The 24448-nt window shown below is 32.9% G+C and overlaps 1 protein-coding gene across 2 annotated transcripts in view; it reads right to left on the bottom strand.

The window, feature by feature from the left end:
• LOC144849907 (uncharacterized) overlaps window positions 1–24448 on the bottom strand; it is a 77591-nt gene that overhangs the window by 21475 nt on the left and 31668 nt on the right. For both annotated transcript variants that reach the window (XM_078707017.1, XM_078707016.1), the window contains exons 11-15: window positions 24263–24388; window positions 10438–10479; window positions 8728–8781; window positions 2266–2358; window positions 261–350 (exon numbers count right to left, since the gene is read on the bottom strand). In XM_078707017.1, the coding sequence (XP_078563143.1) occupies window positions 261–350; window positions 2266–2358; window positions 8728–8781; window positions 10438–10479; window positions 24263–24388 (405 nt within the window). The remainder of the gene's footprint in view (window positions 1–260; window positions 351–2265; window positions 2359–8727; window positions 8782–10437; window positions 10480–24262; window positions 24389–24448) is intronic.

The following is a 24448-nucleotide window of genomic DNA, read 5'->3' as shown; positions in this document are numbered from 1 at the left end:
AAATGAATGTATGATTCTTGGAGTTTTTGGCATTAAATCACCTTTTTCCTTTGATATTCAAATAGTCGATCTCGAAAAGAAACCCATACTATTTTGAAAAGAAGTCCAGGTGTTGCGGTACCACAAAAATAAAAAATAATTGACACCTGATGGACACTTTTTAACTTTAATTTACAAGTTGTAAATAAGCTTAGATTGTGGTAGTCCTACTCTGCCTTCTTTAAACATTTGTTTTCTTCAAAGTTTTAAGATTCACTTACTTTGACAAAACCAGACTATAGTCAAGATGATGAAAGCAATAACACCTAAAATGAAGATTAACCAGATTTCCCAACATTTCCAGTCCTTGTCTGTTAAAAAAAAAAACACAAAATTGTTGAAGCTACCAAAAGGTCTATTAGATGGAATCTCTGACATCTGTGATGACCACAAGATTATAGTAACTAATTATAATGTGTACAAATAATATGATACTTCACAATCTGTAACTGTAACTGTGTTTCGGAACTTATTTTCCCTGATTGGAACACAAGAATTTTTGTGTAAAATAGTTCCTGATTCACAGGATTTGGTCTACTAGCGATCCTACTCTAAACTAGTCATCCATTCATAGATACTGATGAAGACAGTCTATCTGGTGGTGACCATGAACCCAAGATATGAATAAACTAACTTATACCCTTTTTACACTATCGACTGGGAGAGGAACATGAGTTGAACTCGGAGGCAATTTCCATTTACACTAGCCAAAAAAACTGATGAACTCGAGTTGCGCTCATTTACTCGATTACCCTCGTGCTGTCAATCAAATCAGTACTGCAAGCAAGTGGAACTTAATTGACTATTTTACGGTTTAAACGTTTAAAAACTGGAACATATCAACAAATCCCATATCAAAACATAATAATCCGAATTTACACACAATTTATTTAATTTTGAATGTAGTCCAGTGTTAAATTTTCTTTGTGGCTATTAAGATCATTTATTATTTTAAACATTAACAATTACTTTTCTTTTTAAAATGACTGCATTTCCGCCTTGTAGACTTTACATACATTAAATAAGCCTTAAATTGTTAGGTTGGCGTAAAACTAGAGCAGGTACGGTAGGTATTTAAAAGAAAAAATGTATTTGTTAATTAGCATAACAATGTATCAATGAAGGAAAATTTATTATTGTATGGTACTTTTTCAGTTCCTAAAAAAGATATCATTTTCATCCATTGAGACGTCAGTATTATATATTTTTTTTCCTTTTTCAATAATTAGGCCTACATAGAATCAGCCAGGGTAGAGTTAATACACCAATATTACATTATTTTAGGCTTTCTGGTAAGGTAGAATGCACATGAACAATTTCAATATTTTCAGCAGAAAAGAAAAATCACAAATGTTTTTGTGCCTTTAAAAGAAAATAACGAACTGCACAATATCGTACAATTATTATTTTAAGCAAAAAAAAAGGTATTTTAATCAAAAAACCTATTTTGTTTGCATAATAATATATTGTATTTCTGTGACAACATGTTACATTTTCACATCAATGACCTTTAACAGCTCGGTGTTGAACCACAAAAACGGTTTACACTTCATGTCTCCGGTGTAGATTCGACTACTCCAAAGAAGGTACACTGGAAAACATTTGTTTCACCCCTGGGAGAGCAAGAACCGGGGTGGTTGCAATTTCCCATTTACACAAGTCAATAAAACCCACAACACCGGCGTTGAACGGCCCGGTGTACTAACAACTGCGGGGTTAAACCGCTGTTACGGTTATAGTGTAAAAGGGGTATTATAGTAACATGTTTTGTAAATAAAGTATACGATGCTTTAAAGTAATATTAAATTGTATTATTGATGAATTACTTATATTACATATTTACATGTTGTTACAGTATTCACAAATATATATATTTACAAATGGACGATCAAATTGATAGAGTGGCGGCAAATGTTGACTGTATGTTACGACAGCTCTATTCTACAATCATTATGTTGATGAAATTATTTGTATTTTTAATTTTGAAAATGATGCTAATTTATCAACTCCCAACATAAGGCACCTTTACGGCACCTACTGTAGATTTTTTAATTAATGGGTGGGCTTATACCAAAGTGCCACATTTTGCATGAAATTTGGTCAAAAATTGGGGGTTGGGCTTATACCAGAGTATGGGCTTATAGCCGCGTCAGTACGGTGATACAAAAATTATTTTATCTTTTTTTTTAAACTCTCAATGCTATAAAAACAAGATTCTATACTTACTTATTGTTACCCAGGTTACAATACAGACGATGTTACAACCAAGAATAGCTCCAATGATGATTAAGGCTATTTCCCAATCTTCACAGTGTTGGTCTATTAAGAAGAAAAAAAACATACAACATTTTTCAAGTTACAAAAGGTCTATTGGATGGAATTTCTCATTTCTGTAAGGTAATTTCACTCCCAATTGGAATTTGTCAGTAAACATAGGTCTCATGCATGCTAACTCATACTGCCGTTGGAATGCATTGCAATTTCGATTTCGTAATAATCAGGGAAAACGGGGCACAATCGCTGTTATGAAAACCTGCAATTGTACAATAATTCGGAGCCACTAAAGATAGAAGTGCCGTAAAACCAGTAATTATTGGCATGTCACACTTGTTTACTCTACTACCGTAAATCTTCTAATTGTAACCCTGTGTTATTATTCTTTGATTGTTTTTTAGGGTGGGTTACTATTAGAAGAGGGGTTACTATTAGAGTAGTGGGTTACTAGTACTAATCTTGAATTAGGCATTGAAATACGACTGCATCATAAACGACCAATCATTTTTTCAATAGTGGGTTATTGTTATAGATTGACTTATAAGGTGGGTTACTAGTAGAAGGGGGGGTTACTATTAGAGTGTGGGTTACTATTAGAAGATTTACGTTATATAGTATAATCCGGCTGTGCATGGCAAGTCGTATTGTATGGCTAGAGGAAGGGTTTTGGTTTAGTGCAGAGTACAGTAGGCAGCTGTGCATGGCAAGTCATATTGTATGGCTAGAGGAAGGGTTTTGGTTTAGTGCAGAATACAGTAGGCAGCTGTGCATGGCAAGTCATATTGTATGGCTAGAGGAAGGGTTTTGGTTTAGTGTAGAATACAGTAGGCAGCACTGTGCATGGCAAGTCATATTGTATGGCTAGAGGAAGGGTTTTGGTTTAGTGCAGAGTACAGTAGGCAGCTGTGCATGGCAAGTCATATTGTATGGCTAGAGGAAGGGTTTTGGTTTAGTGCAGAGTACAGTAGGCAGCTGTGCATGGCAAGTCATATTGTATGGCTAGAGGAAGGGTTTTGGTTTAGTGCAGAATACAGTAGGCAGCTGTGCATGGCAAGTCATATTGTATGGCTAGAGGAAGGGTTTTGGTTTAGTGTAGAATACAGTAGGCAGCACTGTGCATGGCAAGTCATATTGTATGGCTAGAGGAAGGGTTTTGGTTTAGTGCAGAGTACAGTAGGCAGCACTGTGCATGGCAAGTCATATTGTATGGCTAGAGGAAGGGTTTTGGTTTAGTGCAGAATACAGTAGGCAGCACTGTGCATGGCAAGTCATATTGTATGGCTAGAGGAAGGGTTTTGGTTTAGTGCAGAGTACAGTAGGCAGCACTGTGCATGGCAAGTCATATTGTATGGCTAGAGGAAGGGTTTTGGTTTAGTGCAGAGTACAGTAGGCAGCACTGTGCATGGCAAGTCATATTGTATGGCTAGAGGAAGGGTTTTGGTTTAGTGCAGAGTACAGTAGGCAGCACTGTGCATGGCAAGTCATATTGTATGGCTAGAGGAAGGGTTTTGGTTTAGTGCAGAGTACAGTAGGCAGCACTGTGCATGGCAAATCATATTGTATGGCTAGAGGAAGGGTTTTGGTTTAGTGCAGAATACAGTAGGCAGCACTGTGCATGGCAAGTCATATTGTATGGCTAGAGGAAGGGTTTTGGTTTAGTGCAGAGTACAGTAGGCAGCACTGTGCATGGCAAGTCATATTGTATGGCTAGAGGAAGGGTTTTGGTTTAGTGCAGAGTACAGTAGGCAGCACTGTGCATGGCAAATCATATTGTATGGCTAGAGGAAGGGTTTTGGTTTAGTGCAGAATACAGTAGGCAGCACTGTGCATGGCAAATCATATTGTATGGCTAGAGGAAGGGTTTTGGTTTAGTGCAGAATACAGTAGGCAGCACTGTGCATGGCAAGTCATATTGTATGGCTAGAGGAAGGGTTTTGGTTTAGTGCAGAGTACAGTGGGCAGCACTGTGCATGGCAAGTCATATTGTATGGCTAGAGGAAGGGTTTTGGTTTAGTGCAGAGTACAGTAGGCAGCACTGTGCATGGCAAATCATATTGTATGGCTAGAGGAAGGGTTTTGGTTTAGTGCAGAATACAGTAGGCAGCACTGTGCATGGCAAGTCATATTGTATGGCTAGAGGAAGGGTTTTGGTTTAGTGCAGAATACAGTAGGCAGCACTGTGCATGGCAAGTCATATTGTATGGCTAGAGGAAGGGTTTTGGTTTAGTGCAGAGTACAGTAGGCAGCACTGTGCATGGCAAGTCATATTGTATGGCTAGAGGAAGGGTTTTGGTTTAGTGTATTTCGAGTAGGCAGCCGAGCATGCTGTGTTGCTGGTGTCGGTAAAATTGTTGGCGAATTCGTGTTCTGCTGTTGAGAGTACACTCTATTCCTGTATGTATCGCTGTTGTGACAGTGAGTACATAATGTAATTGGAAACTGTATTTAGCCATTAATTACCTTAATCATTTGAGTATGATTGTGTGTTGACTTAATTGTATATGTGCACACTATTTAGAATTTTGGGTTATTATTTTAAGAGCTTTTTGAACGGGTACTGAATGAGTATCATCATCAGCATTGACTGAGGTTCCAGGTTGTGGTTGCTGATGGGTCAAGCCATGGCTTGTGAGAAGATAGATGAGCGGAGCTGTTATGCATCTATTTATTATTGTCCTACTGCCTGATCGCAAGTATACTTTTGTTTACTTAGCAATAATTATTGTGCCATGGCCATATTTTGATGTTTTTATATTTAGTGTATTTGCTTATATGATTTATTATTATACCGAATGAACGGTGACTCGTATTATGTAATTGATGATCATTGTGAGGGCTTATGAATAAATACTTGGATATACATTTTATGCACATTTCCTTTGTTTTACTCGCAAGCACAAGGCTTGCAGAATCCGGGAAAATATAATAATACTTCAATATCTACAGGCACAAATTCTAAACCACCTGGTAATATACTGAAAATTAATTAAGAAACAATAAATGTACAAGTGTTAATAATAACTGGTAAGCAACTTGATGGTTAGTGTGTGAAAGTGTTATAGAAAAAAGGAGAAGTGTTCATAGCTACATTGTCAATACTACAGTATGTATCATAACTATATTTAAATATATTAAAAAAATAAATATAACTAGATTTAATTCGTCACTATGACGAATTATAGGTTATATGCATTGATTTAAATAAAGATAATTGATTTTTAAAAGATATGTTGATTCATTGTTTTTCTCAGAATCTTTAATTATTTATAATATATGATAGGACCTTGCTAACGCAAATACAATAGCCGGTATCACAATCTGATCAAAGATCCCTCTGCGTATAATGTCATAAACCACATTTGTTACATAATAATAAAGACATAAGTTTCTTTTTATCTAGATTTCATTATAAATCATGTGTATAATCTATACACTAAGAAATAAAATTGAACAAACAATACGAATAATAAAAAAAAATCTCATTTCGTTTCGTTTCCCAAAGTGAGGCTCGATCTCGGTACCTTGAATGCCATAGACACGAGCATAGACCACCGAGCCATACACAACTTACTAAACATGTAGAAATATTCCTCCGTGTATTTACTATTCAGTAGCCACTTTGGTGCAGATAGATTATTACATACCGCAATGAATTATAATTTGTTACTATGATGACATCTTTAAAAATTTAAAAAAATGATGCACTGTCAAACTATATACTTTTAACTTTAATATATGAACTGCTTAAGAAAGAAAGTTAATGTTAAGTTTGTTATTTCGGCCTAAGAAAATGTCATAATTTGTTTGATTGTCGAAATTAATTTTTTTTAATTCAATATGCAATTAATTATGACTTAATCAACTTTTGTTCTCTTAATTTCATAATAAATCATACATATGATACATACACTTCAAGAAAATGAAATAAAAAATAAGTGTTCCCCAGCATTTTGACGATATATATTAATTTTAAAATTTAGCATATTTTCACTATTTTGTTAACTTATACGTGCGTAGCCTGTCACTTTTGACGTGCTTGTATTTCGAGTTGAAAAGTGAATCAAATATGATATTATTAAAGAAAGGTTGTAAAACAGAAATCGCGCAAAATTCTGCGCACTCATGGCAATTTTTTAAACGTATATAATTGCCTGAAACGTACTCTAATTTTATCGAAAATAAATTTTGACAATTTTAAAACATTTAAGCGCGTGTACGCATGCGTTATATGCGCTATGCACGTAATTATATTGCCATATGATGAAATATGCCCTGAAATTTATGAGTACCAAATTTTGTTTAAAAGTGATTCATGCTTGTGAAGATATGATTACAAACGTGATTTCATTAAATTTATGATTGCGCACCGTGAAAACATAACCACATCGATTCCTGGCCATAAGGAATATACTCTGAAAAAATGACTTAGCTAGATGAAACTGATATCACGATAATGCTAAGGAAAGAATAAATAAATAAATAAAGAAATAAATAAAGATTGTGACAGAATCAAGAGGTTATATGCATGATAATGCATCTATATATAAATTATGGTTAATTCTGACATAGGCGAGCACAATGCAAAAACTTCGGTACAAATCTCCGCCTTGGATACCTACCTTATCTATCTCAGATGTACCGCGAAACGTAGATTTGATAACATTAATGTGCAGTTCGACGCTATTTTTCCATATTTCTATCTTAGCAAGATATTATAAAGAGTTTTTTAACAACATTTATGATTTCAACAGTAGATTTTCTACTCAATTTCAATTCTTGGTGGTCAAGTTATTTCCGGGTTTATGATAAGTTCACCTTGCTGCAACTTGGTTTCAACATTAATCAATACAGTGTCCCTTTGGAAGACGGAAGAAAAAAACAGATACTATAGTAGGACTGGAGCTTAAGTTGGCCTTTAGTCATAGCCATTTTAGTTTTTTGTTTATTTTAGGAACGGACCGCGCGTGTGAAAGGTACAGTAGTTAAAAAATAAAAATTATACTGCAAATTAATAAAGATCAAATTAAATATACGCCATAAAGAATCGGAATATATTGTGGGGAATAGTATTATAAAATTACATAGGGAGATTTGATGATAAGACATTAATCGAGTGAAATCCTGATAGCTGAGTTTTATTAAGTAAGCTGGCAGGAATAACTGTAGGCTATCTGTGTCCTGTTAGGACATTAATCGAGTGAAATCCTGATAGCTGAGTTTTATTAAGTAAGCTGGCAGGAATAACTGTAGGCTATCTGTGTCCTGTTAGGACCGAGATGTCTGCCCATGTTGCAAGCCGTAATGTCTTCTTTCTTGGGCCGAAATGGCCCACTCTGTCACGGCAGTTAGTTTCAAAAGATGTTTGAATTAAATAATGTATTAATACTTATAAGGATGATATTTATTTGAATAATAATCTATAATAATATACTTTAAAATGTTATTAATCATCTAAGACACTGTGAAACAGAATAGTTTAGTTTTACGAATGTCAAGCATTTTCAATAATGGTAACCGACAGAAAACGTAAAAGAAGAACATTATCATTCCGAGAACCATCGTCTACACTTCCTAGAGGGGGAGCGAGCGAAGCGAGCTTACCCTCCAGTATAAACTAATTATCACTGTGCCCACTCAGGCCAACCCCTGCCTTGGCTCAAACCACTAAAGAATTTTGTGTAAAAGTTATTTCAAGTACCTGAAAAAAAAAGTGTGAATAAAAATCTGATCATGATGTATCAAAGTCAAATTGTTTCAGGTCAGTTGTGTCATACATACAGTACAATCTTCACGTCGAACCTGGGCCAAACTGAAATTCAGATACCCACCCTTTGACCATTGGCAGATTCATTCAGTCTTATTCAATCATGTTTTATTAGAAAGCCTCAACTTGTTTTATCAACATTGTAGCCTACAGCACTATATTGTCTTGTATTATACCACTAGCCATAAACTTGGGCACTATTTTGATTCTCCTTTAATCAAAGGTCAGGAAATAGTAGACTTCAATGGAAAGCAAAAGAGTACAGTATGAATTCTGGTATGAATCCAATTGTTTAATTAATCAATTCATTTAGATACAGTATAGTGTAACTCCAAATAAAGAGACAGAACACATAAGACTGACAATGAAAATGTTCAAAATATGTTCCATGATCTCCTTATTTGGAGTACACTACTTATCTCAAATAATTCATTCATTCAATCTTTTATTTCGGAATCTCTGGTCCATAGAAAGTAAAATCACATAAGTGAATTAAAAACAATACTGTACTAATATTAATACTAAATACTAATAATAATATTCAGTTGATCTTCTGGTAAGAAATACAGTTTGTTTGTTTATTTGATTTCCTCCATGGTAATAATACAAAGCTAATGTTGTCTGTAGTGTCATACTGTGGATTGTCTTACCTGGTTCATCAGTAGGTATGGGTGTCTCAATAGATGTATCAGGTTTATCACTTCCTGAATGCAAATAAAGTCTAAAGGTTCAGACTATGTTACAATATATGAGTTCATCTGTTTCAAACACATTATCAAATTGTCAATTTCTTGAAAAAATTTAATTTGACTATCTGCCCTCCAATGTTTTTAAAATGTTTCTCAAATTTGAGAATATACAAAACTTGTTAAGATTGTTTACCGTATTCATTTGAATTCTGTGTAAAATTTCATGTGAAGACAACAGCACTTTAAGCAGCTAATACCATACAATTCAAAATAGCTCATTTATATTGGTTTACAAAAATGTAGCAAAAGCGTGGTTGAAAATTAAATGAAATAGTCATATTTAAAGCTACACTATTACACTAGAGAACATGACATTGTGCACTAATAAAATAGAAATAAACTAGGTTTATCCTTTAACGTTAAGTACGTTCTATGGCACAATGAAAGCTTGTGATGAGATGGCAAGTTTGAAATGTGAACATTGTACATGGAATGACGCTGACAAGGTGAAAAAATGTAAATTTCTGACCTTAATAATACGTACCCGTCAAATTAATAATTATAATGTAAGCATTTATTTGTTTTTAGGTTCATATTTCTTTAAATTTGTGAATACAAACCATGCACAAAATGCTATGTTAATGCAATCTAATTCGGATGTATATTATCTTGCATAATGTTGAAACAATTGAGACACAGGATCCACCCCCACTCTCATAAAGTGAAGCTTACTGTACATCCAACAGAATTACAGTTATGTTTTCTGACTGCTATTAATAATCATAACCATAGCATTAATGAATTCATGCAGTAAGTAGAATTATAAAACATAGCAACCTGAATTCCACCTAATAGTAATACATTGACAAATGATAGTGTTGAAGCAAAGCAAAACTAATACTATACAGTGTTATTAATATCATTTGTTATTATCTTCGGTTATTGCATCAACTAGTCAGTTTGGGATGATGGATTACATTTGGTTTGTGCCTAATATTTTAAATTTTGACCCATAAAGTTAAGTCATAGCAGTTTAAAATTTCATAATCCATAATTAAATAATGCAATTATAAAGGATTGAAAATAATGCAATTGCTGATTGGTTAAATTGGAGTTCCAAAGGTGAAGTATACAAACAAGACAACCTTAGGGAAATCCCCACAAAATGTCTACCAATACAGGTAATAACCATTTTATTTTTAGCACTATAGCAAGTTTTCCAGATGGTCCCTTACTAACATGAATATATGGATTTTACATCTTGCCTTTGTACATAGTCCATAAACATTGAATAACAGACTTGTATCAGGGAGGTGACCTCTTAGAAATTATTCCACTTTTGAAAATAAAAAGTCAATTCCCATAATAAAGCTATGACCGTCATTGAAAATTTGTTTAATGAAGCTTAGAAAATAATTGGTTAGTCATAATAAAATGAATGAATGGAGGTACAAACCAGGGAGTTGGCTCCCTGGTAAACCATTGAAAAATGTCAAACATTTTACATTTGGTGGACTATAAAGAAGGATTAAACACAGAACTTTATCAATTAACAATTAGTAGAAGTATTGTACAGTACTAGTAATTATGAGTGGAAAAGCATATTTATATGATTAATTTGATAATATGTATGTAATGAGTGCTGTTAGCTTCAACTGAAATACATCTTACCTGGTGTAGGTGTAGGTGGTGGCAAAGTAGTAGGCAATGTTTCTAAAAGAAACAAGTTAAAACACAGGAAACTAAACATTTATACTATGAATCTAACCTGACCTGTGGGCATGGATAAACATGTCTTTAGCAAATGTAGTGTTCTCTACTGTATGGTGGCATCAATGTTAAATTGACATGATGGCTAATGAGCGGGATGAGGGTTATAAGGGGTAATTCCTTTTACAGGCTGGTACATGAACTGGGTTCAACTTGTATTCCTGGCATGCTAAAATGTATTTAATTTAATTTTAACTTATAATTTAACAGAGATGCGAATGACTCAAGGGACAAGGGACCTGCCTGTTTTTAATCAATTCAATGATAAATAGTGATAGTGCTCCACAATTGTTTTAAAACATCTAGACCTGCCCTTGATTAAATTGGAATTAAAAGCAATGTAATGTAGCTCACACATTATTATAAAGCGCTGATCACATACAATATGCAGAGGATGAATGACATTTTTTATAAATAAAACCATAACCACATTTTGCCTAGCATACTGTACACATGATTTACAATATGAAGCAACAAGTGAAGTTTATAAACAGTAAACCTGTAGATTTCTTCTTTACCATCACTGAGCTCAAATGTTTTTCTTAAGCTTAAACATTTTTTTGTTTAACTAATTTGGTCAACAAGGTGACTACTTTACAATGACTCATTCCTGTAGTATGGGACAATATCCTTTTGTCAAAGGCGATAGATACTGTACAATGTACAACAACAGCTAGGATCAAATGATATCAAATGAGATCAGTTGTCTAGCCTGAGTAGGAAAGGTTGAAAGTTGAATGAAATATCATTTACTTTTTATACTACTTGTTTCCCTTGACTTTACAATACATTAGTATATTAATATATTTACAGACCTATCTGAAATTAGACCAACGTAAATTAGAACTATATGAAACTGAAAAAAATATCTATCTGTAGCACATTCCATAAAATTTAAAAACATTCTGATTTGAAGAAGAAAACTGATTTTAGAAACAATTAAATATTGAATTTGAAATGATTAATTTTTACACAATTTTCCTGATTATTAATACACGACACCATGTTGGATTTTATTGTGTTATAACTTATATGTAAATTTGAGCAATCATATTAATGTTCCTGGCAACGCATAATTCTGGCAAAGTGCCAGGGCGTGTCTCTAATGAATAAATGTTTAATGATCAGCTACTGTTATTTTGCAATAGATTTTAAAGTTCAATACGGAAATTAAACAGTTAATTTATTTAGTGCCACAACTTCACAATAAAAATTCTTCATCTACAGTATGATGCAAGCAAGAGTAAACAAGCATTGAATAATGGGGAATCCCCTAAAGAATCCAATGAGGTAGAAATCAATAACATTACAATATGTTTTTTCACACTGACAAGTTTGTTAAGATGATCCCTAGTCTCGCCCAATCATAGTACATGAGCTCATCTCCTATATTATTTAATAATGGTTGCTGAAACCTCCAATTAATCGGATTGGAAGAGGAAAATGGCATTGTTATTGTTATTTTTTCCAAATAAGAACAGAAACTATACACTCCCACGTATAACATTTTATAGTCTTGTTATTACTTTTTTTCATTTTCTATTTTTGTCAATACAAAATTTCCATTGCCAAAAGCATAGAAGGAAGTAAATAAATAAGTACTGCTTGTCTCCAAGTAAACTAATGTAGAACAATAGAATGCACTTTTTAATTCAATATCTAACAATGATCGATCACAGGGCTATTATTAATGTTTCACAAAACATACTGACGTTGCTATGTTATTGTTGTTATAGCAATGCTACGCAAACAGCGTTTGTTTATTAATATGGACGGGTAGACTTATTTGAAACAGCGACTAAATTAAAGTATTGAAAATGTAACAAAATGACGCATTTCAAAAGTAGTATTTTAATCTCTTCTTTGATATTAAAGAAGACATGAAAAATGAAAATTAATAAAATCAGATTGAATAGGCCATTTTGCAGTTTTAATAAAGTTATTCACTTCCGTAAAATAAAACCAAAAACCATTGTCTGACAGACTATTTTTTATTCAGGTAAATACCTTTTTTTGGTCCAATTTTTGATTAAGTGAATATTACTAGTTTATTCTATTTTTGCCTTTTTCATCAAATTAGTTATCAATTTAGCAGTCTATGTAAGCAAACATTATAGCATACCACTTTTTACATATAGGCTGGGAATGGGAAATTTCATAGTGTGTTTTGGTATATCTCTATGGTCTACAGCATTTGACGCATGTTCAGAAAAGATTGATGTCAACAAAAACAGAAAGAAACAATCACACTGTAGAAACCTTATGACTTATAGAATATTGAATATCTAAATTAAACCAATAATTTTTATAAATTCTGATAAACTTCAAAGAAAATCCCTATATTGTATTTACTTACAAAGAGTTTATTGTAGATTCAAAGCACAAAGTACAGTAATACTGAACAAACCCATAATACCACAGTATGGTAAATAATAATAGAAGAAAAACAAGTTTCCAGTAATGCAATTCATTCATCTACAGGGTTATAGAATTTGGTTTGATTGAATCCAAAGGCCAGTTGGAGGATTTCTAATAATATGTGGCACATGCAAGGGAAACCAGACATAAGTCGGAATTTTCAAAATTGAGATTTCCACAAATACTGAAACTACATAATCCAAGATTTAAAATGCTGAAAAGAATATCTTGATACCATGTCTACTTCCGGAGATGGAAATGACAGTACAGTCGACCTTCTCATTTACGTACCCCTTGGTCTGAGAGACGTTCGTAAATGAAAAAGTTCGTAAATGAGAAGGTTCGGAAAAAAGCACCCTCTATTAAAATCAGTGGTAAAAACATGTTCAAACAAATGCCCTATGTAAAACTTACTGTGCATAGTACAGTAAAAGAACAAACAGTATTAAAAATACAGTATAAAACAATTAAATTTAACATGTAAATTAACACATTAACTGCCAAAAAGATTGATATTTCTGCTTTTTGTTATGTTACACACATTCTCTGTACCAAAATTCCATCGTTTACTTTTTTTCGAGGGCGCTGAGCTAGCTGACGACCTCATTGATTTTCTCATGATTTTTGATTTTTTTTGCTGTTGTTTTGTTAACTTTTTGATGTCGTATTGTGTTATGTCTGTAATTTTGCTGTTGTTTAGTGGATTTAATCATTGCCTCTTTCCGGTCATTTTGATTGATTTCCTGATTTTCATCTTATTTTCGATGAAATCTGCTAGGCCTAGGCCTAGGCCTATGCCGGACCAAGCCTGCTCTACTAGCTCTACTAACAGTTGTACAGTATGCCTTGCTGTTCTCAACCCACGCCTGGTAGCACTACCAGCTGGATCCCTACCAGGCCTAGGCTTCGGCCTAGCAAGAGAGGAAGACGTGGTGGTTCTCATATTCATCGACGTATACCAGTGAGAATAAGTTATTATGCTTCTTTGCCTAACTCTAATAAAAGAAGGAAAAATATTACTCATTCTCTGCATCGACAACTGATAAACATCCCATTATCAAATAATGTGGGTGCCAAGGCTAGACCATCTTCTTGCCAACTACCTTTGTTTTTACTTACCAATGCTCAATCTCTTTGCAATAAACATGATGAATTGAGTTTGTTATTAAACAGCCAAGGGGTTGATGTTGGAGTATTTACTGAATCCTGGTATGGACCTCATATTTGTAATGCTCAAATTCATGTTCAAGGATATTCATATTTTGGCAAATGTAGAGAGGATCGACGTGGAGGCGGTGTGGCAATTTATGTGAAGGATAACATTGAATGTGCAATTCTTGACATCCCTGTACCACCTGAATTGGAAGTCATTTGGATAAACTTAAAATGTTCTCGTCTACCAAGAGGAATATCATCAATCGTTGTTTGTGCTATCTACATCACAACAGACTCCCCATATCAACTTCTTCTTGAGCGGCATATTTGTGAAACGATTGACCTTATTCGTTCTAGATCACTTCAGACTGGTTTTTGCATTATGGGCGATTTCAACAGAATGAACATTAACTACATTTTACGTAATAACTGTTTAAAACAAATTATTAATTTTCCAACCCGTGAACTTGCTACATTAGACCTCATCTTGACTAATTTTGAAACTAAATACTATACTCCGGAAGCGATGTCTCCTATTGGTTTTAGTGACCACATCTGTATTTTATGGAAACCTAAATTTCAAGCTATCAAAAATGTTGTCAAATCTATAAGTGTTCGTCCCTTATATGATACCAGAATAAGATTGTTTGGCACCTGGATTGTATCTCAGAATTGGAATGATATTTATAGCTGCATTTCTACACAGAGTAAAGTTGATGCTTTCTATTACAAACTGATCACTGCTATTAATAAGTTTTTCCCGTTAAAAAATATTAAAACGCACAATACTGATAAACCTTGGTTAACACAAAATATCAGAAATTCTATTTCTGAACGCCAAAAAGCGTTTAAATCCAATAACTTAACCTATTGGAAAGCTTGCAGAAACAAAGTCAAGAGGGAAATCATTAAAGCTAAAGTAAAATTTAATGCAGATAGAGTTAGACACCTGCAAAAAACTGACCCAGGTAAATGGCACCAACAGGTCAGAGTTATGACAAACACTAAGAAAATTGATCTCAATATACCAGTTCCTGAAATCTCTCCATTGGACCATAAATCCATTGCTAATGTCATCAATGACTTGTTTACTAACATTAGTGCTCACATCCCTATTCTAAATAAAACTCAACTCCCTGCTTTCCTTCCCTCTGACAAACCTGCACCTAAACTTTATCCTTGGGATATTTATAAAAAATTAAGATCTATTAAAGAAAACAAGGCCTGCGGATCAGATTTGGTCCCACCCAAAATTGTTAAATTATTTGCCATGGAGTTTTGTGAACCACTTTGTGATATACTCAACTGTTCTTTTTCTGAAGGCATTGTCCATTCTCAGTGGAAAAAGGCAGTTGTAGTCCCTGTGCCCAAGGTTCAGCCTCCTACTATTGACAAACTCAGACCTATCTCCATTACTTCTGTGTTTGCCAAAGTAGCTGAGGAGTTTATCACTGACTGGATCTTACAAGATATAAGTTCAAAAATCGATGTTAACCAGTTTGGAAATGTTAAGGGTTTGTCTACTGCTCATTACCTGACCCACTTGGTGCATTATCTCTGTCAAGGTGCTGAGAATAAGCACAATGTTGGTACCATGGTTCTTACTGATTTCTCCAAGACCTTTGATCTTATCGACCATACCATCCTTGTTAATAAGATCATTGATATTGGTGTCAGGGGGGCTTTGGTACCATGGTTGTGTGATTTTCTTTTTATGCGTATGCAGTGTGTTAAATATAATGGTACCTTATCTAATTACTCTTACTTAAAAGCTGGTGTCCCACAGGGAACCAAGTTAGGCCCTTTATGTTTCCAGATCATGATCAACGATGCTGGTTCAAATGCTAAAACTAAGTATCTGAAATATGTAGATGATCTTACATTTTGTGAAAATCGTAAGCTCTCATTGCCTGGTTTTTTACAAGATGATCTTTTTTCCGCTGGTGTAACGACAATTGTTTAGTGCTTAACCCCAAAAAATGTCAAGCCCTTAAGGTGTGTTTCAGTTCTACCCAACCTTCACACGTTGACATACACTTGGGAACTGATAAGCTCCAATATGTTAATAAAGCCAAGATCCTGGGAGTTTTTTTTCAAGACAACCTTAAATGGGACTGTCATATTGATTCCATCATCACTAAAGCTTCCAGGAAACTTTTCTTTTTACGATCACTAAAACGATTTGGTTTTAACATTGAAGAGCTTAAATTGACCTTTTGTGGTTATATTAGACCAGTTGTTGAGTATGCTGATGTTGTTTGGCATTCTGGCCTGACTAGTAGATTAAGCGATTGTATTGAAAATGTTCAAAAGAGGGCTTGCCGTATAATGTTAGGCAACGATTACTTTTCTTACTCTGGTGCCCTTGAATTTCTTAAATTAGAGACTTTGGCTCAAAGAAGGGTGGAGTATTGTCGCAAGTTTGCTGAGTATCTCCCCAAAATTAAACAAACAGCTGATTTAATCCCACCGACCAGACATAGCTGTCATGGTAGGAATTTAAGAAATAAAAACAAAATTACCCAGCTAGCGTCTAAAACATCCAGATTTACCAATAGCCCTATTCCCTACTTCATCAAATTACTAAATTCTTAATTTTCTCCCCTGCAAGCTTGCGACTGCTCTCCCCTTCTTTGTTGTTTTTTTTTTTTTATTTCATAGTTTATATATATTTTTATATTTTTGATATGACATGTATTTTACACGCAATTTGGCTCTTAGCCACGAGTTGTAATTTTGGTCAATTTTTTTATATTTGAAATAAAAGTGAATAATAATAATAATAATTATTATTGCATATTTTGATACAAACTGTAATTTACGAACTTGTTCTTGAAGTAATAATATCATCATGTGCATGATTCCGATATACTATTTTTTTTTTTTATTGTGTTACTTATATGTAAATTTGAGCAATCATATTAATGTTCCTGGCAACGCATAATTCTGGCAAAGTCCAGGGTGTGCCTCTAATGAATAAATGTTTAATGATCAGCTACTGTTATTTTGCAATAGATTTTAAAGTTCAATACGGAAATTAAACAGTTAATTTATTTAGTGCCACAACTTCACAATAAAAATTCTTCATCTACAGTATGGTGCAAGCAAGAGTAAACAAGCATTGAATAATGGGGAATCCCCTAAAGAATCCAATGAGGTAGAAATCAATAACATTACAATATGTTTTTTCACACTGACAAGTTTGTTAAAAGATGATCCCTTGTCTTGCCCAATCATAGTACTGTATATGATCTCATCTCCTATATTATTTAATAATGGTTGCTGAAACCTCCAATTAATCGGATTGGAAGAGGAAAATGGCATGATTCATCATTTATTCATGTTATTTTTTCCAAATATGAACAGAAACTATACACTCCCACGTATAACATTTTATAGTCTTGTTATTACTTTTTTTCATTTTCTATTTTTGTCAATACAAAATTTCCATTGCCAAAAGCATAGAAGGAAGTAAATAAAATAAGTACTGCTTGTCTCCAAGTAAACTAATGTAGAACAAAAGAATGCACTTTTTAATGCAATATCTAACAATGATCGATCGCAGCGCTATTATTAATGTTTCACAAAACATACTGTACTGACGTTGCTATGTTATTGTTGTTATAGCAATGCTACGCAAACAGCGTTTGTTTATTAATACAGACGAGTAGACTTATTTGAAACAGCGACTAAATTAAAGTATTGAAAATGTAACAAAATGACGCATTTCAAAAGTAGTATTTTAATCTCTTCTTTGATATTAAAGAAGACATGAAAAATGAAAATTAATAAAATCAGATTGAATAGGCAGTGCAGTTTTAATTAAGTTATTCACTTCCGTAAAATAAAACCAAAAACCATTGTCTGACAGACTATTTTTTATTCAGGTAAATACCTTTTTTTTCGGTCCAATTTTTGATTAAGTGAATATTACTAGTTTATTCTATTTTTGCCTTTTTCATCAAATTAGTTATCAATTTAGCAGTCTATGTAAGCAAACATTATAGCATACCACTTTTTACATAGAGGCTGGGAATGGGAAATTTCATAGTATATCTCTATGGTCTACAGCATTTGATGCATGTTCAGAAAAGATTGATGTCAACAAAAACAGAAAGAAACAATCACACTGTAGAAACCTTATGACTTTATAAATATAAAATACTGAATATCTAAATTAAACCAATATTTTTTATAAATTCTGAAAAACTTCAAAGAAAATCCCTTTTTTTTTTCAATAATGCAATTCATTCATCTACAGGGTTATAGAATTTGGTATGATTGAATCCAAAGGCCAGTTGGAGGATTTCTAATAATATGTGGCACATGCAAGGAAAACCAGACATAAGTCGGAATTTTCAAAATTGAGATTTCCACAAATACTGAAACTACATAATCCAAGATTTAAAATGCTGAAAAGAATATCTTGATACCATGTCTACTTCCAGAGATATCTTTTTTTTGTCTTACGTGGGTTCATCCCACTTTTAATTCCATAAATACATACTGTATATATACATTAATACATTAACATGTATATTTCGTCTATTAACATTTGTTTTAATCATGCATATTTGCTTTCTTTTTGAGTTCATCTTTTTCATTATTATCTCTTAACACTTAACTTTTTTTGTTTACAGATAAACATATTGTGTTTAGAGTATTTACCTTTGTTTTTTTTTAATCATAATTTATTTTTCAACTAAAATACATTATTTGTTTTTCAACTAAATACATAATTTTTTTTTCTAATTAAAAAAAAAATACATAATGTATTTTCAACATACATTTCTACTAATGTTATAGTCTAAAGTTTTGGTTGTTACAATCAGTGTTTTGAGAAAAATGCTTTTTTTAAAGTTAAAGACCCCTTCCCTGCAATTTTGGACGTTTTTTGGAAAATAATACATATATATCACTTTAAAAACATTAAACCATGTCATTCCTTGTCTTAAATGTACGTTTTATGGTAAATTATGATAAAAAGTGAGAAACAATGTACTACCTAAGTAGCTCGCGGCGATCGACCTCTCACGGACGGTCTTAGGCCTAGCCTAGCTAGGCTTAGTTTTGTAGGCCTAGCTGGTAAACATCGGTAACGTACGAACATCATACGCTAGCTATATACCTAGCCTGACGTTGTATAGTTGCTGCATTAATTGTCTTTCTATTTTTGCCAGACTCCGTTGATACAAATTGGGGAAAACCCGGTATTTTCGCTGAAAAGTTAGGAGTCTTCCATTTGTTTTGGCCGGCACGATCGATCGAAAAGTGGGCGAATTACAGGTGAAAAACAAAAATATCAATCCGCGCGCAATGCATTTTGGGATTTATAGCGGGCCGCTATAATTATTAGAATCGACTTATTTTTCACATTTTTAACCGTTTAAAGACGAAAAAAGTTATCGCAATAGGACCATATAGTATTATTTTTACATTAAATATAGTTTGTGATCTTAAATTAGATCTAAAAAACGTAGAGAAGGGGGCTTTAAGTAACAGGAAATGACAACAACAACAAAATAAACAGGGCGTTTAAGTTTACGCCTTAGCAAAAGTGTATTCTAATTGTTTTATTTCAATGAAACTTCGCACCTTCCTTAATTAACTATTGTTCTATTATTATGCAAAATGTTTATTAAAATCAACCCAATGGAACACTTTCAATTTAAGCATAAAATTAAAACATGATAGGTTTTATGAAAATCATACATAATTTACACCATCTTTTTAACCAACATACTACACAAAATGTTAAATAATGTATCTATTTATTTGTCTCAAAATAGAAAAACACCAAGGTAATGCAAATAAATATTGTTTCAGCTATCATTTTCTGTTAAAATAAAAAAATGTAATTTTTCAGCCTTTTAATGTTTTTGGCTGTTTCTACAAATGCGACTTATGTCTGATTTCGCTTGCATGTGCCACATACTCTACATTTATATTTATTATTCAATTTAAAAAGAGAATTTTAAAATTATACAACATACTGATTATTATTTCACTATCATGTTCAAACAAAGTATTAATAAGGCAGAGGTTAAAGGAAGTAACATGAGGAAATGAAAATTGGTGTTTACTCAAAATGAAGTACAGTACTGTACTAAAAGACATTGAACAACACAATTAAAGTCAAGTTTGCGCTTAACAATGCAGCCCCTAATAGTGTGAGAAAAGTTTTAGACTCTATTGGTATTTAAAGTTTGTTAAACCAAAATGTTGAGACTTGTTTTTTTATATTTTTTTTCACAGGTCTTTTAAACAATTCAAATACTTGAACTATACTGTTTTCTCACTGCATGCGTACACACAAAGCAAACACAAAATACTAACTAGAATTTAATTCGTCACTTTGACGAATTATAGGTGATCATTTTTATCATTTTACTGAAATTAATTTTTTTTTAAACATGCACGTACGTTAACATACGATCGGAAAATGTTGATGTATGCCATCCTATTATATGCTTATAGTGCTGAGTTGTGCCTATATGCCATATACAATATGTACAGTATATACTGTATATCTATATACAGTGTAGCATAGGTGAAATTACGGGACACACATGTTCTAATTTTTTGGCATGATGACGTTATCAAACTAAACTTTAAGATGACAATTTCGAAAGATAATTAATTGAGCAAAAAAATATAAGATTTGGAAAAAAACTTGGCACGTAGAAGCGCTGTGCGCGCTCTTTGAATTGTGTATAACTTTGACGAAAAATATGAAAAAACTACTTTTTCACTTCAACTGGCCATATGTTAACGTCACAACATCTGATAGGCTTAATTTTTATATGAATTAATATCTACATTTCATCAGCTTTCATAATAAATTATAATCATCAAGGTAACCTTCAATTCTGAAGAGGTGTAAGATATTCAAATTTACTGCGAAGGTGAAATTACACGGCCTACGTTATTCAAGTTTTTACGCGTGATGACGTCATTAAAATGAAGATAGTGTCAACTCATGATAAAGATAATTAATTAAGCAAGCACATACTGAAAGTTGTGCGAAATTCGAGCACACATAACCAAGATGCGCTCTGTTGAATGTGATAATCTACACAAAAAGATAACAAATCCTAATTTTTAAATTCAAGTGGCCATTTGATGACGTCAAAACATTTTGTACGTAAAATGTGTACATGAATTCATATCTACAACTCAATGGCTTCCAGAATTAGTTAAAAAAATCGGGGGTCATCTTGCATTCTGAAGAATTATTTTCATTTTAAAAAAGACCTATTTTTCACCATTTTCAGAACTTTTGTAAAATTAATGTGCGCATTTTGTCATTTTTAACGTGCTCGTATAGCGTTATTTTAAGTCGGAACTGACTCAAATTTGGTGAATGTACTAAGGATGGTGAGTAGAATGAGATTTGTAAAAAAAATTCATGTTTTTTACGCTTTTTAAGTATCGCGCGCGCAAAAACGCATTTTTGCGCAGTAATTTTTTGAAACACGCAAATGGCCTAATTCATGCTCTAAATTGATCAAAACTTAATTTTGAGCGTTTTAAATTTTTAACGCGCGATATCACGCGCATGAACCTACGTGCGCGTGCGTTTTTATTTGCTAATATTTTTACCCTTGATCTGAAGTTTACGTGTAGTGAATTTCATTATTATGTGATAATGAATTATGGAGATATGATTGATAATGTGATTTCGCAAAATGGCGTATAAATGTCGTCACGGATGAGTGATCACGCTGGAAAGCTTATTAGGATTAAGTTATATTATTTGAAAGATATTCTGAAATTTTTGTAATCATTGACATTAAACTTTTTGAGATAATTGTTACACAAAATAGTGTACAGAAACAATAAAAAGACTAGACATGTAACTCGTCACTTTGACGAGTTTGGTTTTCCGCCGCGCAAGTGGTGCAACATGAACGTGTAACGACGTACCTTTTAACATTAAGGGATAGGTTGAGGACAAAAGGAAGTGTTCACGTTGGCATTATGACCTGAACTGAAGAATATGATATGTTGTTATTGCTAAATTCTATTATTTCGATTCATATATAGTATACACAGTATAATCTGTATCCATATCACACAGTGTAGAATAGGTGAAATTACGGGACCCACTATTTATTGCAAATTTTAACATGTTGACGGTTTTAAAATGAAATGCGAAGGTAGCTATTTCGGAAGGAAATTATCTCAGCAACAACATATTAACGTCTAGAAGAAATTTGAATACGTGAAATATTGATGCGCGCTCTTTTAAATGTAATGAATTATGACGCAAAAGATGAAAATACGACTTTTTTCATTTAACTGGCCATATGATGACGTCACAACATCCGATTGGCAAAATTTTCACATGATTTCGTATCTACAATCCAATAGCTTCCATAAAACGTTTTAATCGTGATTATCAAATTTTATTCTTACGAGCTATAACAGATTAAAATTTACTGTAAAGATGAAATTAATGCCACACGTAATTTAAATTTTTAGGAATGATGACGTCAAAAAAATTAAAATATTTCTAATTCATGCGAAAGACAGTTGATTGACCTAGACAATATCAAAATTTGGGTGAAAATGGAAAACGGATAAGTGGAGATGCGCTCTATTAAATGTGATGAGCTATGACGAAAGATACAAAAATCCTAAATTTTATATTAGCGTGGCCATACGATGACGTCACAATGTCCGGTTAGCCATATTAATACATGATCCGATATCTACAACTCATTAACTTCCAGAAAATGTCATCCACAAAAAGTTGACCGTGCAGTTTAGAAATTACGACTGTTTAAAAAAAGGCATAATTTTGACGAATTTTTTAACTTTTTCAACAAAAACTCGCGCAAATTGTCCAATTCCACGTGCTCGTATGACGTTACTGTAAGTCGAAATTGTTTAAAAGTTGGTAAAATTACTAGAAAAGGCTGGAAAAACATAAATCACGCGAAAAAAATATGTTTTTAATGCTACGTGCGCACCGCACACGTAAAAATTTGCGCACGCGTGGGAATTTTTTACATGCTTAAAACGACATGAAACGCGTAGAAAGTTGATTAGAAATTAATTTTGCGCATTTTGAAATTTTAAATGCGCGTGCGCGCGTAACTTTGTGTAAAACACGCAAGTTTTGTTCAACAGAAAGTTAGCGCATGATATAAATTAAACTTGTGCAAAGTTTCAATTTAAAATGTTATTTGGTTTTTGACCTATGTTAAATACGAGAAAATCGTTAAATCGCGCGTACGTCACGTTGCGCAATTGTAAACATCATGAAAAGCTTCGCTTGACGACGTTACATAAATGTCAAAATGTTAACATAGTTCACAAAATGTTATGTTTGCAAGTTTCAGAGAAAAGCGTTACACAAAAATCATACAGAAAGAAAGAAGATGAAAAAAAAGATGATGATGATGATTTCGTACAATCACAAGAGGTTTTCCTGCAACTTCGTTGCGGAAAACCAAAAAAAAAAAAAAATAATAATAAAGATTTTATACAATAACAATAGGTGATCATTTTATTCTAAATGATCACCTAATTAAATTGAATTGCTGTGAAGCATCTATGGTTGAGCAGATTGGTGATAAGGAATTGTACAGTTATCAAAATACAGCTTTTCATACACAATATTACTATGTATATTATTAGTCAAAGTTAAAACATTATGGAAAAGGAACTACTTCTAAAAATCTAATGCACTTGGTGAGCACAAAATAAACAAGGAAACAAGCTAAGCAAACAAAATAAATTAAAACAAATTTATAATTAAAAATCTATCTTTCTATCTAACCACCAGCAACCAACAAAAAACGGCTTAATGTAACCATTAAGAAATAAGTTTTTTCTCCATGCTGATAAAATTTATAAATTCACAATTGTACTAGTCCTCACATTGGGTCATTCAGGTTTATAGTGACCTGTAGCTTACTATACAAATACACTACAATAACAGTGCTATTATTATGTGCATGTGCTCATAAACAAGTGCAACTAAACAAACATGAAAAGCATTGCAATTTGCATAGATGAAAACAAACTGAAATGCTTTTCTTGGTCTTGCATTTAGATTATGGAATTCAGATTATTGCAGACAAACATGCATACCATACTACAATCATTTGTTTCTGATGCAACATCAAATTACTGAGTAACTTACGATTTTCTTCAGTCTTATTTAGTTCACAAAATATTCCTTCAAAGTCATTTAGACAAACACACTGTTCTGTGTTGTTAATAATTTCACAAATACCTTCATTTAGGCAGAGTAAAGAACATGCTGAACCTATGAAACAATGGTGAATTGTCAAAAATTCTGTCTTAACATTAGAGGATCAGAATGAAA

The sequence above is a fragment of the Antedon bifida genome, chromosome 8 (assembly GCF_963402885.1).
Source record: "Antedon bifida chromosome 8, ecAntBifi1.1, whole genome shotgun sequence".
Lineage (NCBI taxonomy): Eukaryota > Metazoa > Echinodermata > Crinoidea > Comatulida > Antedonidae > Antedon > Antedon bifida.
Note: the sequence above shows the minus strand (reverse complement) of the source record. Positions and strands in the feature narration are given on the sequence as shown.